The sequence below is a fragment of the Podarcis raffonei genome, chromosome 4, assembly GCF_027172205.1.
Source record: "Podarcis raffonei isolate rPodRaf1 chromosome 4, rPodRaf1.pri, whole genome shotgun sequence".
NCBI lineage: Eukaryota > Metazoa > Chordata > Lepidosauria > Squamata > Lacertidae > Podarcis > Podarcis raffonei.
This window is the reverse complement of record NC_070605.1, coordinates 81,300,392-81,319,066: the sequence shown is the minus strand read 5'-3', so window position 1 is coordinate 81,319,066 and position 18,675 is coordinate 81,300,392. Positions and strand designations below refer to the sequence as shown.

The following is an 18,675-nucleotide window of genomic DNA, read 5'->3' as shown; positions in this document are numbered from 1 at the left end:
AACAACAAGGTGAATGAGGCTGTTATGTACTGAGTTGAATAGGATCCAAAAGGCAGCAGTCTGATTGGTCCTAGAACAATAGGACTCAGAATGCAGCAGTCTGATTCGTCCTAGAACAATGCAGCAGTATGATTGGTCCGCAGGAGCCACCCAATCCAACTCCAGGTGGAAGTGAATCCGCAACCTGATTGGCCCATGGGAGAATCCTGGAATTAGCCAATCACGTGCGGCCCATTGTGTAAATAATGTATATAAAGCAGATATTTTGGGGGAACTTTCATTCCTCACTACTATGAGCTGAATAAAGAGCATGAAATCCACACTTGACTCCGAGTATATTTCAGAGGCTTAAGTTTTCCTTTCGGATTGACAGAAAACGCATCAAACAACAAGGCCTCTCAAGGAATTACAGGATAGCTCTGCACTGAGGGGCAACGTCCTGTGTGTGCATGGATTCAAAAGCCAACCGTGGTTTAACCCCAGCATCACCATTCCTTTTAAATTTGCAGGGCGAAGGGATGCGGAGAGGAGTCCTTGGGGCAGGGTGTGGAATGTGCTGTTTGCTTGCATTTGCAGCCAAGGGAGAAGGGATTGTGGAAGGGGTCGTGGGGACATCCTGGGGAGAGTGCATCTTAGATGACAGGGCTGTTTGGGTTGGCAAGATAGCTGGTGGGGAAGAAGAAGCAGCTGTTTTGGCATGTGGGAGGATTTTGGAGGGCAAGCAGTGGCACACGAGAAGAAAGCTTAGACTGTATGTGTGTGTGGCCGGAGGGCGGGGGGAGAGAAGGAATTGGGAGTTGCAGGGAGGTGCTAGAAACCAGATGAATTGGACGTTAGCTACTATCTGCTGCTGCCCTGAAACAGTGTGAATGGAAAATTTGCAGTGTGGACACTACTGTATAGGGAATTGTTGATGGGAGCTTAAGCAACCGTTGGTTTGATTGGAGGCAATGGAGAATCTTGCAATTCCCAGAGAGCATTGTACTGCCTTGTGCTTTGAGAAACATGGCTTAAGGCTGAACTGCCAATGTAAACCCTCATAGCAGTTTGTTTGAGTATGGCGCCTAGATCTCTGAATCACTGCCACCGCATCCCCCCTACTGCTTGAATGTATATGGTAGGAAATCTTAACAAATCAGGAAAAAGTATCTTTCCAATTGTGGCCAGAACAAAGATGGCTCACCAGGGATGGAGTTCAAACTAGAAGGAGATACAAGCTGCTTGCGGGATTTAAGTCAGCAAAGAGGGCTGCTCAGCTGGCTCATTTGCCTTGGCCAGTCAACAAGCCTAAGCGCAACAAGTTTTCTCAGGATTGCAGCCAGAGGATTTGGAGTGGGCTTTGTTGTAGTGCGTTTGTAGTTCTTTTTGTAAACAATATGCATGCCACCGAAAAGCTGACTTAACATTAGCTGCATTTGGACAATCCACTCCCAGCCTAATAAGCTGAGAAACGAATGAGTGTTTTGCCTTCGCACACACAACCCCCTCGATTGATCCATAATTGAACCAGGAAGGGAATTAACCATAGTTTACCATTTCATCCAGACTGGGAGACTAGAGTTACCAGCACGTCATGATGTTAAACTTGTTTCAGATCATGGTTGAATGTTTTGGCTTGTTGTAAACTTGGGAACCATATGTTGCATTTATACACCCATTTACTGTGTACTCACTGAGTTTCAGTGTTGGGTGAACTGAGTTCAGTTTCCATGTCCGCACAACATTATCCAAAATGCATATGTATCCTGTACTTTGCTGTGATATACCAGTGTTTGATGTGTTGTTTCTCCAACCAGTGGTGCCACTTCACACCAATTGGAGTCCTTAAGTGGACCTTAATTTGTCTCTATCCAAGGTATGAACACCTTTGCATAGGGTAAGACATCCCTGTCATCAACAGCCCCTGATGTTTTTACACACTGAAATTAATTGAAGCTGTGCAGAAGTGAACAGCTAGCGGGGAAAGAGCTGTGAAATGCACTGAGAAAAAAACAACTTTACTGTGCTCTGAGATGGTAATGTGGACCAACCCATGGTTTCCTGATTTGAATGAAATGGTAAACTATGGTTTTTCTCAGGCTTTCTTTCATTCACTACTTGATACTTGCCTATGAGAGCTCATGCTACAATAAACAAATTTAGATGTAATTTACACATTCAGGTACCATGACAAGGTCTGCATTCTTTGGATGTATGATTTCTGCTAGCACAGAGACACGTAACAGAAAGTTGCATTATTGTCCTTTGCAATATGATGAGTGATGCCGCACCATTGAAAAGCAGCTTTCATTGAGATGGCCCTTCTAGGTGTGTATCTGTATGCACGGTGCAGAGAACCTGGCATAGAAAGAGACCTGAGTCTTTGACGTCAAAATATCAAGTACCATCCAAACTGGGTTGCTGAAATTCCACTATGCCCAGAGTGCATGGCAACTGGTGAAAGTAGCCATTCTTTTATCATTTGGACCACCAAAAACAAAAAGGCTAGGTTGTGCTCAAGTAAGGAGCGAATAGAATTAGGAGTGTGCTGATAGAGACCTTGCTGAAATGTCGCCACACACACAGAACCCACCCCAAAACAGTTGCTAATGAGCTTTCACACAAGTTGTGACTGCAGATGCATAACACGTTATTTTTACTTAACAGAATTTCTGCAATAAGAGCAAAGTTGGATTTAAATGGATGAAAAGAGTACAAACTGGCATTTTCATGTGATATGGATGATGGAAAAGGACTTGCGCACACAAGAATGGTTGATGAAAATCTCGGAATATGCAGAGATGGCAAAATTGATGGCACTGATGAAAGACACAAGTTGAGAATCTTTTAAAGAAGACTGGAAACCCTTTCTAGTTTATATAAAGTTATTTCCCATATGCGAAGACCACAGTGGGGTTTGTGGTGTAAGAAAACTGCAGAATATATGAAGAAACATGTTAGAGAGAGGATGAATTTAGATAAGAGGGAACCTTAAAACACAGTTGTATGTGTTTTGGGTTATAAACATTGATGTTGGGTGTGAGCAGGAAGTCACTAGCTTTGTTGAATTGGAATATAATTGTTGAGTAACAAATGTAACTGTATGGAAAAAAAGAATAAAATATTGTTATAAAAAAAGAAAGAAAGAAACTTGCACACATGAGCAGCTGTGATTCCATAATAAACTTCCATCTGGAAGCCCCTTTTGATGACAGCTGACCAGCTCATTAATTACTATGATGTAAATACCCAGCAAGCTAGCCTTACACAGGAATGTTTCAGCACTAATGGAGGTAGTAATTAGAACCTGATGAGAAATAGTGCTTTCATGTGAAGTATACAGAAAAAAGTAACATTTAATATGAACAACATGCAACATTTTCCGTATGTTAATTTTTTACAATGCTGCATTGTGCATAACGAGTTTTATGTGGGTTTCTTTTGAAGAAGACATTTATTTGGAATCGGGGGCGGGGGGTAACATCACAGTCCCGTGATGTTAACTCAAAACTAAGACTCATTGGGCATAATGGGGCTTCCTCCCAAGGTAACTGGTTTGCAGCCAAAGGCAATAATTACTTCCGGGTGCACAATTCTTAGGATCGTTCTGGGAATGACTGCTTACATTTATATTGAGAATGTAAGAAGACCTTATGCAGGGTCAGAACCAGAGGAGCCATCTAGTCCTGCATTTCCTTCTCATATTGGCCCACCAGATGTGAGAAGCTCATGAACAGAGCGATACTCTCTGCAGCAACTAGTATTCAGAGGCATATAGCCTCTGATACTAAGGGTAGTGCATCATAACTATCATGACTAGTAACTACTTAGTTTTATTTCACCACCACACTATTAAAAAACAACAGCTCATAGGCATGGTCCGACAAGGAAGATCCTGGTTCAACTCTTGCATTGCATGTGCAGAACATGGCATGTAGGGATCACACTTTAATTATCAACCACATTTCTCTGTGTTTATGTTACCATTGACATAATGTGCCATCCATATGCTGTGATACCATATTATGCATTTTCTTAACTGTCCCCTCCACACACTTTAGTTGTTGCTGAGAAACAGGGCATGAGAAGCAGGGCATGTGATAAGGGTCCGCACATGTTATAGGAAGAGAGGCATTGAACTCTTGCCTGTGCATATCAGTTTTAGAAGCATCCCTGTTTCAGTTTTCACATGGAGGCTCATCCTTTTTCAACCTATGTGTTTGTCTTTGTCCTCTTGCCTCTCTTCTCCTTTTAAAAACTTGTACAAAAAGAAAATGCCAGTGGTGCAGGTCCGGGCACGATCCAGTTGTAGGTTATGATGAACTACCAGGAGGTGCAAGAGCTTACAGATACCTTGCACTCCAGATATTTTATTGTGCACTAGGGTCCCATCTTCCCGATGACCTGTTCATTGAGCATTAATACATTTTTGCTTGCACAAAGTTTACATGGAGGTTAGATTATACCCGGTCTTTATTGAGCATTCATTATTTGTTTGTAGGGCCGCTATATAACAAGGAGCATTCGTCTTGGTTTGCTTGTGGGATATTGATATCTATTTCTATTAGTCTTTATTTTTCATCCCACACTTTTCAAAGCATTTCCCTATCACTTTCCAAACTATGGAAAGGTGTATAAAAATGTATGTTTATTGTGCTGGGGCAACAGAGCCGTATATTCCACTCTTTAACTATGTAAAACCTAAAATTCTGATATGCACTTGAATCCCACTTGCAAAGCAGTCACAATCTGGAGGCACATTTATTTATTTTGGGGGAGATTTGATTTGCATTTGAACTGGTTTTTTTTTTTAATGCAAGACATATAAAGGCAAAAGGTGGAATATAAGTTTTAAAACAAACAAATTGTGCATTTTTACTTTTAATTTCCCCCTTACATTTATACCCCATATTTCTTCCATCATAAACTGCAAGGTGGCATAGAAGGTTCTCTCTAGGCATGGATGAGACCCAGACATATTTAGCCACAGTAGGTTGTGGTTTAATGTGTCTTCGGGCTGTCACCGTCTAAAGGTGGCATAGAAGGTTCTCTCTAGGCATGGATGAGACCCAGACGTATTTAGCCACAGTAGGTTGTGGTTTAATGTGTCTTCAGGCTGTCACCGTCTAAAGTTGTCCTCTCTGATGGGAGAGCATTCAAGCTGTTGCAGACCTCATCACTGCCACTACTTCATCGCTTGCATAAACTGGCTCTGGATGTGAGGACATCTCATGTGCTTGCCTTTTCAACTTTGGAGATGGAACCTGGTGTTTTATAGATGTTGGAGAGGAACCATAAATGGGACAAGAATCAGACGAAAGTGCTTTGGGGGAAGGGAGGAGTGGGGGACCAGCGTGTTAAGAAATATGGATGCTTTTTTCTGAGGAGATAATTGTGAACTGATAATGAGGCACAGACTATGGGACCAGGTTGCCTTGAACTGTTGAGCTAAGCACCAAGGCATCGCAAGCAGAGGGCTTCATGGTGTAAGCTGCAGCTCTTTTCCATCCCTGGCAATCCTAAAGACACCAGTGTGCAATTGTGACAGTTTTTCAGAGGCATTTTAGGTCTTTACACTGGGGCCCGAGGCATGGCCTGCATATTTACACACATATGGTCTCCTTCCCTGACAATACTCACTATGTGCAGCCTCCTGTGGAGATTTATATATGCCCCTGACAAAAATAATCTGTACAGGACAGCTGTGTTTGGTCTGTTTGAGGAATAACACTGCACATTAACTATTCATTTAGAATGTTAATTCTCTGAAAACTGGCTGTGCAAACATTCCCTGAATGTGCATCAAATTAATTTTGACACCAGCTGTCCTGGTGGCTCAGGGAGTGGGGAACTGACATTTGCTCCTGAAGGTCTAGAGCTCCACTACAGAGCTGATGGCTCCAGATTCCACGTGCTAATTGACTTCTACTGTAGACCGCTTGGGAATCTCTTGTGTTGGCACAGCACTACATCTGGAGTCTCAGCCAGTGGAGGAGGCTACAGCAAATCTGTGCAACTCGTGACTCACCAAGCCCATGAGCAATGTATTGCAAAAGGCTCACCGACACTCCCTTTTTATGTTAGACCCAGATAATGGCAAAAAGGGGTTAACCCATCACGTGATGGGGTGCCACGGCCAGTGGGCTGCACTTACGTTAGTGTGTGGCACGTTGCTCCAGCCTGGATTGGGTTTAAGACATGGAAAACTCAGTTTCAGCTCTCCAGACAGTTGTGAAGTTTGGTGGGTGGTCTTGGGCAAGTCGCCGTCTCTCAGTCTCACCAAGGCTTGAGCTTGCTTAATGGCAGACAGCAGTGTGGGGCTGGGCCCCACATCTGACCTCTGCCCAGCTGAGCCACTGCAGCAGAGTGGGCTGCACAATGGGAGTGGGGTGGCAGCCAGGTCAGCGTGGTGCAAGTGCGCCAGCGGAGCCAATCTAGTCTCCTGCTGGTTCTTGCTCCGAGTTATTTGGCAGGAAGTTGGGTTACGAATAATTCATGCACGCTAATACAAAGTTCCTTTTTGTGTGTATAGGGGTTGTTAAGTTGGATCCCAGTAATACTGTTTATTGTGTGGTATGAAACAGCTGTAGACTGTGACTTATAGAACCTTCTCCAGACTCCAAGACTCAGGACAGTGTTTGGATGACTATGTTTATATGGCAATGACCCAGCAATGACTCAGCATGAGTGTGGATTCTTTTTATAGCAGGACATTTAGTGACTGGTTCTGTGAACGCATCAATATATGATGAGGCTGTTGCTTACTACATGCAATTAATTTGGATAGGAGAAAACTTAACTATGAAGCGAACAGTCAAAGGACGGGTAAGCACACCCAAAAATGATAAACGATGATGATTTTGTGCCACAGCTAATGTGTTATGTGAGGTAGCACTCAAAATCAAGCTGTTGAAGCAGAAACTGCCCAGTTTTGAGGCTTTTGCCCACAACTGTGGAACAAAAGGTTTTAATACTACTACTACTAATAATAATAATAATAATATAGTCAAGGAGATCTTTGGCCTACTATATTGGAGTTTGCTTTAAATGACTGAGTCACTTGTAAATTGACCCCACCGATCTCTGTGGGAGTATTCACAAGTAAGTGTGATAAGCTGTTCTTGCCATTATGAAGTTAATTTTGAATCCATGCACTATGAAGTCTTTCAGACAGTTAACAGATATAGAGCTCTGCCCTGCAATGAAGCCTCACCTCTTAGCTTGAGTGTCTTGCCAAGTGATACAGAACATGGTGCCACACATTAGGCAAAAATATGTAATAAAATGTCAAAGGATTGTATGGACTCTCTTCTAACGGATCAATTTTACCTCAGAAACATGTAGGGTAGTTCTCTTTGACCTCTTTTCATGATGAATGCTGGCTATTTGTTTCTGTTCTTTTGTACCTATGTTTTAAATAACCAATAGAAAGACTTCTCGCAGCTGAAGTGTTACAGGCTCCCATGTTTCCTCCTGCATTATAAAGGTTGCTTATGTAACGCTTAATTTATCACACAGGTTTTAGTTCCAACTCATTTATTTTAAGGCAGCTTGAAGAACAATTTGGCAGTCTTCAGAAATGTTTCCAAAGTAGAAGTAAGAAAACTATTTTTGGATTTTCAGTTGTTTCCCTTGAACTCTGGGATAGTTGGTTTTATATTCATTCACTTGGAGCCAACTCTGTGAGCGTCACAAGCCAAACTGCGAATTCCCCCACAAAAGCTTGAGATTTTGTGCAGTTACACAGAGCAGGCCATTTTGTGCTAGCAGAGCCTGCTAGCTACTACCTACCTGAGTACGCATTGCCACTGCTTTAGGGCACGTAAAACTGCCTGTGAGGGAGTCCTCATAGCTCCATTAAAAATAAAATAGGGAAGGGGTTTGGGGGACAAACACAAGTGTGCTCCCACCTTACTTCTCCTGTTTCTGCCAGAAGAAAGTAGTTTGACTGTATGCATGTACATACATTCAGATTCTTATTTTCCACATTCATTGGAAATTTGATTTTCAGACCACGTGTATTCAGTAGTTTCCTGGAGAGCCCATCTGTGTGCTTTGTAGTGAAAATGTTTAGTAGCCTAAGTTGAAACATACCAAAAATACTAACATTGAATGCATTTAGCCATAGGGATATACATACATTAAGGGCATACCCACATTACAAACCTAAGTTGTTTTAACTAGGGGTCAGCAAACTTTTTCAGCAGGGAGTCGGTCCACTGTCCCTCAGGCCTTGTGGGGGGCCATTAAAAAAATGAATTAATTCCTATGCCCCACAAATAACCCAGAGATGCATTTTAAATAAAAGGACACATTCTACTCATGTAAAAACACGCTGATTCCCGGACCGTCCGTGGGCCAGATTTAGAAGGCAATAGCTCCGGATCCGGCCCCCGGGCCTTAGTTTGCCTACCCATGGTTTTAACAGTCATTCCTTTACCCCCAGGAAACCCTGGGTCCTGTGAGGGGCTGGGGGCTAACAATTTATGCAAAAGCATTCTTGGTGTCTTCAGCAAACTATAACCCCCACTATATCATGGGGAGAAGCCACGGAAATTACAGCGGCATGAAACTGGTGCATGCTTATAGTAGGTGCATAGATAAGTAGTTCTGCATGCTCGAGTCCCTTCCAACTTTACAATTCTATGATTCTGTGACTCTAGTAGTTCTGCATGCTCGAGTCCCTTCCAACTTTACAATTCTATGATTCTGTGACTCTACTCTGGGCTCTCTGTATGAGAGTTGAAGTTGTATTTTCTGTGGTTTAGGGGACTATGCCTGTGTCTGTTACTAGACCCCTGGGCTGGCAGGAAGAAGTTGAAATGGGTTGATTCAATGAGGCTGTCTCCATGTAGTACTGTATTTTTCTGTGCATAAGACTAGGTTTCCCCCCCTAAAAAATAATGCCAAAAATTAGGGGGCAGCTTATACTCTGGGCCATCTCCCCCCCCCATTTTCTTAAATCTGAGCCCCCCAAAATAGGGGCGCCTTATACATGGGAGCGTCTTATAGATGGAAAAATACGGTACTTTGTTTTGTTGTTGATGTTTATTATGTGTTTTATTATTTAAGGATTGTTAGCTGTCTTGAACACATTTGGAAAGGTGGAGTACAAATGTCTTAAATAGCAATACAGTACAGTTAATAGCAATAGACTTCTGTACCATTCACCTGGCCTCCTGCATCTGCACTGACAACGTATGGAAACCAATGTACAGTGGTAGCTCAGGTTACAAACGCTTCAGGTTACAAACACTTCAGGTTACAAACTTCGCTAACCCGGAAGTAGTACCTCGGGTTGCGAACTTTGCCCCAGAATGAGAACGTAAATTGTGCGGCGATGGCAGTGGGAGGCCCCATTAGTGAAAGCACGCCTCAGGTTAAGAACGGTTTCAGGTTAAGAACGGACCTCCGGAACGAATTAAATTTGTAACCCGAGGTACCACTGTATGTGGCATCAATGCAGTGAAATCACTGCTTTAAGGAAGGGCCCGTTTCTCTGGTTCAGCTTCTAGTGCTGCGAAATAGTTTGCTTGCAGAAACTCTGTAAATGTGACATCAGCAGATTTCCCCACTTTCACTGTGTTTTGCACCATTATGCAAATTCAGCAGGTTCCTTATGAGAGAAACAAGTGGAAAGAACATGGAACATGCAGGAACATGGCAAGAAGCCATCTTAAGGTGGCTTCATCGCTTCATTTAGCAGCTTGCATGATTGGAGTTAAAAGTTAAGTAGGTTCCTCACCCCCCCCTACTGACTGTACAATGGAGCTTGGCTTGATTTCTCGAGTCTCCTGTAACCTATTTGTTCTGCAAGCACCGGTGCTGTGCTTTGTAGCACACCATGAAGTGAATGCCATGCTGTGGAATGCAGATGGTCCTGCTGTGTGCGACAGCAGACTCGGGGCTTGCCCACACTGGGGCAAAATGTGGACCCCTATCCCGGTGCCTCCTCCTTTAAATGTGGGGCATTTTGATCCTGGCCTTTTCTGATTTTCCAAGCATCAAAGCCCTCTGCATTTCAATGTGGAAAGGTCCAGGGTAAAACTTGAGATGGGGAGGACATTGTGTGGATGCTCCTACATTAATGGGGAGATTGGCCCCCTGGGAAGACACATGTTGGAACAATGTGGACAGGCCATTGCAGAACGTTGCTGATGGGGAAAGCCTATGAAAGAACGTCAGTCAGCCTGATTATATATTATTTTCCTGAAGGTGGCTACCATTTATTTCCGGCAGGCTCCCTGTGCCTTGGAAATAGCCCAAATCCAACAGGTGGATCTTTATTAACTTGTGACCGAAGGACAAGAGCTGAGCCCATTAGCAAAACTGCCCGCCAGAGAGAGCCCTTCCAGAAAGGCAAGATCCTGGCAACTCCGTTCTGCATACATTGCTGCTGCTGCACTGGTGGGGTGCCATCTATATTGTCTACTGTATTTGCATAGCTAATAAGACACCACCTCTCTAGCCCTGCCCCTGCAGAGGGGGTGGCGCGGGCGGGAGGGAGGGAAGAAAGAGAAGGGGGAAACCATCCCGGAGTGGGGGAACGAGGGACTTCCCTCGTCCCCCGTTCACACGCCATTTCCTGTCGGCGTGTTTACTTCCGGGCAAATCAAATCCAAAAGCTGCTTCCCAAGTGAAGCCTGGAGGGGAGAAAGTGCGGTGGGCGGGCGGGTGGAAGCGAGAGCCCGGAGCCCACGGAGGGCGAGCTAGACCCGGGTGGGTGCTCCGCAGCCCCTGCTTCTCTCCATGGTTTCAACCCGCCACCGCGAAACTGACTTGAGCCGCTTCTCCTTCTCTTCCTCTTGCAGGTTTATCCGGAGCCGCGCACCGAGAACGAGTGCCTGAGCAATATCCGCGAGTTCCTCCGCGCCTGCGGCGCCACTCTCCGCCTGGAGGTGAGGTGGGGGAGAATTGTGCATATTGCAAACACACACACACACGAAGACGTGTGTGTTTGCAATATGTGTGTGTTTGCTTGCTTGCATGCATGTGTGTGTATATGCACACACACACACACACGTGTATATATGAGCATGTAATATGGGGTGAGGGCGGAGGGGGCTAAGGAGGTTAGAGGGCCGTGCTAAGGAATGAATTAAAAGTTAAGGGAGCAACTGTGCCGGACTGTTGGCAGCAAACAAACGCCTACCTGTTCCATCCTCTCTCTCTCTGCACACAGGCGTTTCTTTCTTCTCCTCCAGCGTAATGCCACGGTGGTGGTTCTTCTTACCCACGCACCTATTTAGCACACTCGTGTCTGTGTAGCCACACTGTCTTTTTTTTTTTTGCATGCCTCCCCTTTTATATTGCCTCGCGAACGCTATATATCATTTTGTACGGGTAGCCAGATATTGAACAAGCTTTCCCACCTCCTGTTAACTCTAATTGAAGGCCAGACCAGACGAAACACAGGAGGATTGTGAGTCCTCTCTCCTGGCATTTTTACTTAAAAGCAGCCATGGAGAAGCCTGGATTTTATTGGAGTCATGGTGCAAGGGGAGTGAGGCCTTTACATTTCTCCACTTTCACTGTTTAATACCTCTTTGCAGCTGCTATTAGCTCTGAAGTAGAAGACATCTCTGTTTTCTGCTGGGAGGTTATTAACTGCTTGTGAGAGTTCTGTATTAGGGTTTTTTTTGGGGTGGGGCAGTTAACTTCCACTCCCCCAATGTTGGTGCTTTGATCATAGTCAAAGGCCAAGCGCGTGCACACACACACACACACACACACACACACACGTTGATTCAGTTCCACACCTCTTGTCTCTTGTCTCATCTGGCCCCAAATCTAGCCTTGTTTTTCAAAGAGATCTATTGTTTTCTACTGTGTTTGTCTTCACGCTGATTTCATTTGGATTCTTCCAAATTTTATATATATATGAGAGAATCATCGCTTTAAAATAGCCTGATTAATATCATTATGTAATGCAAACATATTAAAATATACACTCTCTAGTTTCATAAAACTGAAGCCATGCCCTCCCATCAAATGCTGTATATTGAAGGTTTTTTTGTTTTGTAGGGGATGAACCATAGATCATCTCAGAATCAGATTTTTAATGCCACATCTGCACGATATATTGAAAGCGCTATTATGCAACTAGGCGTCAGCCAAATAATCTTTGGAAACTGTGTTTAAGTGTACAGTGAGTTGTTAGGAGACCCCTATTTCCACCCCAGAGCTACGATACTCAGAGTAGTTTAACTGGTTGTCCCTTTTCCCTGGGAACTCTGGGAATTGTAGCTGAGTGAAGGGAATAGGAGCTTCATAGCAACTCTCAACTCTCTTAACAAACTACAGTTCTCAGGAATCTTTGGGGAAGCTATGACTGTTCAATGTAGTATTATACTACTTTAAAATGAAGGTGCTAGCTGATGTGTTCACGCTTCCTCAGAGGTGGTGGATTTCTGCACAGCATGACAAAAACAAAATCCTAACACTGGAGGCAGAAAGAGGGTTTTCTTGCGTATCTCTGGGCTATGGAGCAAGGAGAAACAGCTTGTTCTGGTTCTACCTGCTCAAACACTTTGAACAATGAGAAATTTACCCTACTTGTGGAAGGAACATCATGGGTGATCATGTCCAACCATTTCAGGAATCCTACCCAAAGCTGTTGCTGTCAAAGGCATTCATCCTCTCTACTTAAAGAAGTCCCTGGATATATAGCTGGAAGTGACACTAAAACATCAAGTCAACCCTCCTTCCTCAAGGACAGCACCTAAACAAATCTTTTTCAACTGTGGTCTAATTTGACATTTAAGACCTCTGTTGATAGAGGATGCACAGCAAGGTTCCATCTTTTTATGTCTCGTATACAGTAGACAAATAATATAACTAATCTCAACGCATTTGAATACTTCTGTTAGATTCTGAGGCTGGGGAGTGATGGCTATTCCAGGCCTTTCTTTCCTTTAATTTTTTGTTTGTTTGTTGATGACCCTCGGGATCCCTTCCAACTCTGTGATTCTATGATTCCAGCCCTTTTCCATAGTGAGATAACTAGAGGAAATGTGTAGGTGATAATCAAATGTAAATGCTCTGTAAAAAGTAGACTTCTTCAGTTCTGACTGCTAGGTGACACTTTCTCAGATTTCTCTACGGAACTAGTTGGTTTCTACATTTTTTCCTCATTCATTCAGACCCTTGGTTGCCTTGGTTTTTGTTGGTTTTGGTTTGCTTATGACTTCTTTGTTATAAGGAGTACAGTTTAGAACGGGACAAGTATCTTCTGAGTCTTCTTGTTACATCCAAGCATGGTGTTTTCTTCCTTTTGGCAGTGCCGCTACATTGCTGAGTCAGAGTCAATTAGTTAATGATGAACTCCCCCTCTACATTCTTTCTACACAGCTATTTAAATTAGATCCCCCCCCAAGCTTGCTAACTTTCCCTTGGGTTAGTGAATCTAACTTTAAAGGGCCTTGTAGATTTAACACTTGATAACTTTAATACCTAGCAAATTTATTGCCTTTCCTTTTAATGAGTAATTGATTAGAACATAGAGACCTGGATTTTGGTCACATGATCAATCACACACTTACCTTGCTTCATTTTTGTCTGTGAACCCTGTGTGGGACTACAGTTATGGCAGACTTGTTGAAACAAGCTTGTGAACTACAGTAGAAATGTGAGACAATTGAACTTCTGGCTTTGTTTACCCAAGGTAAAGCCCCACCCATGTTTCTTACCTTTCGGAGGGGAAAGGCAGAAAGAATAAGAGTTTTGTAAAATGACTTCGCTTTTTTTAGGTGGAGTGCAGGGGGTGGAATTCACAGGGCCACCTGAGGAACAGTTGTGATTGACTACCTTGAGTTGAAACTTCTTGATTATTGGTCATAAACAATATGCAATTTACTATATTAAGTGGTCAGTGCTCTTTGAATTCATTTGTCAAGTTGTCTGTCTTCTTGCCTGCAGTTGCCTTTCTGTTAAGACATGGAACTTAAAAATTGTTAGTTGGAAACGTATTTTAAAAATTGAATGGGCATTACGTATAATAACAGGAACAAAGTCTGCCAAAATTGTGAGAAAGTTCAAGACTATATGACTCACTTGGGGGGGCGAGTTGAGGGGAGACTTCTGTAATTTCATGGTTTGGGGAAAACTGGAAATATTTTGAACCCAGGCACGAGTCATTTTAAAGTTGTGAACAAGATAACAACTAGATAGTTTAAGAGAATGCTGGATAGGAAAAAACCTCAGCTTTACCCTATTGCATCATATATTGTACTTGAACTGCAGGTTTTTTGGGGGGGCATTTTCCGTTCTAGATAATATTGTTGACCTCTTCAGCACATTTCAGATATCTCTGGCCTTACTGTTCTGCCTTGGGAAAAGCATAGGAATATATCTACACTGCAAACCTGTAAATCTCATGTTTACTGTAGGAAATTACGGGAATGGTTGGTTGGCAAACGTGCTTAGAATTATCTGTTGTAGAACTATAGTTCCCTGGAAACATAGAATACTGTAACTACAGTCATACCTCGAGTTAAAGTTGCTTCAGGTTGAGCGTTTTTGGTTTGCACTCCGCGGCGACCCTGAAGTAACGGAACATGTTACTTCCGGGTTTCGCCGCTCGCGCATGTGCAGATGCTCAAAATGACGTCACGTGCATGCGCAGAAGCAGCGAATCGTGACCCGCGCACGCGCAGAAACGGGTTGCGTTCACTTCAGGATGCGAACGGGGCTCTGGAACGGATCCCGTTTGCATCCAGAGGTACCACTGTATCAATATCAGTGTTAGCTGTTGGTCTAAACTACTGAGCTTCTTGGGCTTGCCAATCAGAAGGTTGGTGGTTTGAATCCCTGCAACGGGGTGAGCTCATTGCTTGGTCCCAGCTCCTGCCAACCTAGCAGTTTGAAAGTACACAAAAAAATGCAAGTAGATAAATAGGTACCAGTCTGGCAGGAAGGTAAACAACGTTTCCGTGCGCTGCTCTGGTTTCAGTGTTCCGCTGTGCCATAAGTGGCTTAGTCATGCTGGCCACATGACCCGGAAAAACTGTCTGTGGACAAACACCGACCTGTAAAGTGAGATGAGCACCGCAACCCCAGAGTTGTCTGCGACTAGACTTAACTGTCAGGGGTCCTTTACCTTTGCCTTTAATTCTCATTTAGGGGTAGGTGTATCTTTGGGCTGTGCTAGGTAAAGGTAAAGGGACCCCTGACCATTAGGTTCAGTTGTGACCGACTCTGGGGTTGTGGCGCTCATCTCACTTTATTGGCCGAGGGAGCCGGCATACAGCTTCTGGGTCATGTGGCCAGCATGACTAAGCCGCTTCTGGCAAACCAGAGCAGCACACGGAAACGCCGTTTACCTTCCCGCTGGAGCGGTACCTATTTATCTACTTGCACTTTGACGTGCTTTCGAACTGCTAGGTTGGCAGGAGCAGGGACCGAGCAACGGGAGCTCACCCCATTGTGGGGATTCGAACCGCCAACCTTCCGATTGGCAAGTCCTAGGCTCTGTGGTTTAACCCACAGCGCCACCCGCGTCTCTTGGGCTGTGCTACTGGGCTGTAAATGGGAAATCACAAAATTAAATGTTCTTCCATAGTAATGCATAAATAAAATTCCTCTCCTTAGAGAAATAGATTTCAAGGGAGAGGGTTCTAGCATAGTCTTATTTCTTACACCTGCTTTTCTATATGCAGAGGTTATTGATTTCTTTTGCATGGAGGACCTTTTAGTCCTCTGTAGTCACTAGTGATACAATCCAGGCAGAGGCTTACGGTTTTGTGTAGACTCTCAGGCCCTCATGATGTTGCTGTGTTTTCCAAATAAACATGCATAGGATTAGGCTGCCACTGGGTTATAGCTTTCTGTCCCATTTATACTTTTATATGTGCTTATGCAGTTCTAGGCCAGGAGAAGTTGAATTCTTGACAGGAGAAGGGGAGCAGAGGAAGAAGAGAAGACAGCAAAAGTATTGAGCTCTCATTTTGGTAGAGACTTGAAAGCATTCCTTTACTAAAGAAGAGACGGTTGGGCAATATGTGTGTAACCATTCACTGCACAGGTTTCTGGAAGGAAAGAAGTTTGCTTGAGGGTCAAAACTCTTATTCTTATTTCTGTAGATGAAAAAAAATGGTGTGTTACAGAGTTTTCTGCATCTAGGCGGATCAGAAATATTTGGCTTGGTTTCTTGAGAACATGGTTTATTACCTTGAAAAACAATAGTACTTTAAATACCAGATAATGGTGAGAAGAGAATCAGAGCCATTTAGGCTGATTTTCTGTAGCCTGCAAGTTGCTGGCTTGCGTTTTACAGCTGTCACAAATTCAAATGGCGCCAAGTACATGATCAGCAGAGTATGTGGTACTGATAACTGATCAGTATCTCAGAGCATCAACATGTGCCAGCGATTGCCATAAATAAAAAAGTGCTTGGGTGAACTAGTCTTCAGTACAATTGCATTTTACAAACATTTAACCTGCACGATTCGAACCATATGCAGTTGAAGGCCGGTTGACTGAAATTTTGCAAGTTAAATGCAAGGAAGATAGAACGCTTTAAAGCTATTTCTGCACTGAGTTTTGCCTGCATGAAAATAACTTTTAGCTCTCTGCTTTGCTGGGGTGGGGGGCAAGGTACACACAGATTTGGCGCACTGGTGCAAGATCTCACAGGGCTGTCCAGTTCCTGCGAGGTCTCATGCAAGCATCCCTACCCTTCCAGGGTTGGCGTGCTGAGTGAGCCTTGCCTGGCAAGCAAGGGAGACAGCTTAAAAGCTCTTTCTGCACAGGGAAAACCCAGCGGAACAATAAGTTTATAAACATTCTTACTGGCTAGCTTGCTGCTTCTTCAAATCCCTCTCTGCAGACTCAGAAAGGCAAACACCCACAGAAAGAATGCATGGTTCTGATTGGCTTAGGGTGGGCTGATTGACAGGTTGGGGAAACTGAGTCTGCCCCCCTCAGCTCATTACAGGCAGCGACCATTTTATGCAAATCAGGCTCATGCTCATTGCTGCCAATATGGAAGTGGTCTGAAAAAGGGGCGGGGTAGGCTTATGTAAGCTTCCCTTACATGCATGGGGGGGGGGTCAGGAATGGAACGCCCGGCCAAAAGGATTGCCACCTGTATAAGCCATAGCTTGGTTTTCACCCCCCTCAATGGCTGCTTACAAAAAATGGGGAGGGAAATGAGCAAAAGCATCCACTGCCCTACGGAAGCCATTTCTGTGGGATAGAGAGTTGCAGGAGACTGGGTGGGACCTGCTGGTAGTGATTGTTCTGACTGGCTAACCAGAGGAGATGGGCAGAAGCATCTAGGAAGCCTCTCAGTTGGTATTTCCAGCACTGACCATAGGTGGCTTTCCAGAGTCTCTGGTGGAAAGCTCCCTTCCCAAGCTCTGTTTCCTTTGATGCTTTGAAGTGAGCTGTCTAGGGCTGAACCTTGACCATGTCATCACGAATCAGCAGCTCTCCCCCCCCCCAGCTATTTTTGTTTTCATCTTCATGCTACGGAGCATACCATCATGAAATTTGGCATCCCCACATAATTTCTGAGGTGCAAAGAAATGTTGAGTGTTCAAAAACAAGTTGACTCCCCCCCCCTTGGTACATTGTTGGCGATTCTTACTATTCTGTTTAAATAGAATTCCCAGATGACATGAAATCACTTCCATGAAACCATTACAGATGCATATATACTCTACTCTCTGCAATCCCCTGTCCTTCATCCTCTTGTTTGGCTTCCTGTTGAGTAACGCCGCCTAGGTGCGTGTGTTATTCCGATGATGAGCTGGCTGTTGGAATGGCCAATCAACTAACTCCCACCGTCCCAGATAGCCTCAGACTGGCAGGAAACATAAGCCTCTTCACATCCTGTTTTTCCTTGACTTCTTTGAACATAACACGTTTAGCAGTCTACTTTTGTTGAGAGAGAATTAACAATGGTGAGCCCAAATCCTTCTCTTGTGTGCTGTTTATATAGATTCTCTTGCTTCCTAACCCATTTTTATTTTGTGACTGCTGTTTTGAAAAATAGTCCTGGTATATCTCTGGCAGCATTTTTCTTCTGGTTGATACTTATCTCTTCAGGGTGGACGGGGTGAGGGGTAGGGAGTGGCATTTTCTTTTTCCTGCTGGAAACAACTTTTATGCCTTTACAGTGGTACCTCGGTTTATAGTCGCTTCAGGTTACAGATTCCGCTAACCCAGAAATAGTACTTCAGGTTAAGAAATTTGCTTCAGGATGCGAACAGAAATTGTGTGGCGGCGACAGCAGGAGGCCCCATTAGCTAAAGTGGTACCTCAGGTTAAGAACAGTTTCAGGTTAAGAACGGACCTCCGGAACGAATTAAGTTCTTAACCTGAGGTATCACTGTTCTCCTTTCTGGGAGACTTAGCAGGATTGGCTAATACATCCTGTAGGGTAAGGTCGTTCCCCCCCCCATTCCCCCCCTAAATCTAACGCCTGAAGAGGGCTATTGTGTTTGCTGAAACAGATTGGCATAGCTGCCCCTCTGTACTGCAGTTGACTCATCAGCCTGTGTAAAAGAGACAACATCTGGAGAACCTTTGCGTGGCCTATGAAAGATGGGCATAAAATAGGCCAGGTAGGGGTGTTTTTGGAAATGGATTCCATAAGGAGGTTGTTCAAGGGAGAAGACTTGGTTCTGTGGCCTTGCAGTTCTGTGTGAAAGGGTACAAACAGCCAATTCCCTTTGGCATGTCTATGGGTGACAC

General features: G+C 44.1%; 1 protein-coding gene and 1 long non-coding RNA gene across 4 annotated transcripts in view; both read left to right on the top strand.

The window, feature by feature from the left end:
• The window catches only part of ARHGEF7 (Rho guanine nucleotide exchange factor 7), an 85,442-nt gene that overhangs the window by 3,355 nt on the left and 63,412 nt on the right, over positions 1-18,675 (top strand). For all 3 annotated transcript variants that reach the window (XM_053384412.1, XM_053384413.1, XM_053384414.1), the window contains exon 2: positions 10,791-10,877. In XM_053384412.1, the coding sequence (XP_053240387.1) occupies positions 10,791-10,877 (87 nt within the window). The remainder of the gene's footprint in view (positions 1-10,790; positions 10,878-18,675) is intronic.
• Positions 798-3,129, top strand: LOC128411879 (uncharacterized). The gene is made up of 2 exons (XR_008329949.1): positions 798-1,117; positions 2,647-3,129. It is a non-coding gene; the product is annotated as an uncharacterized LOC128411879 (long non-coding RNA).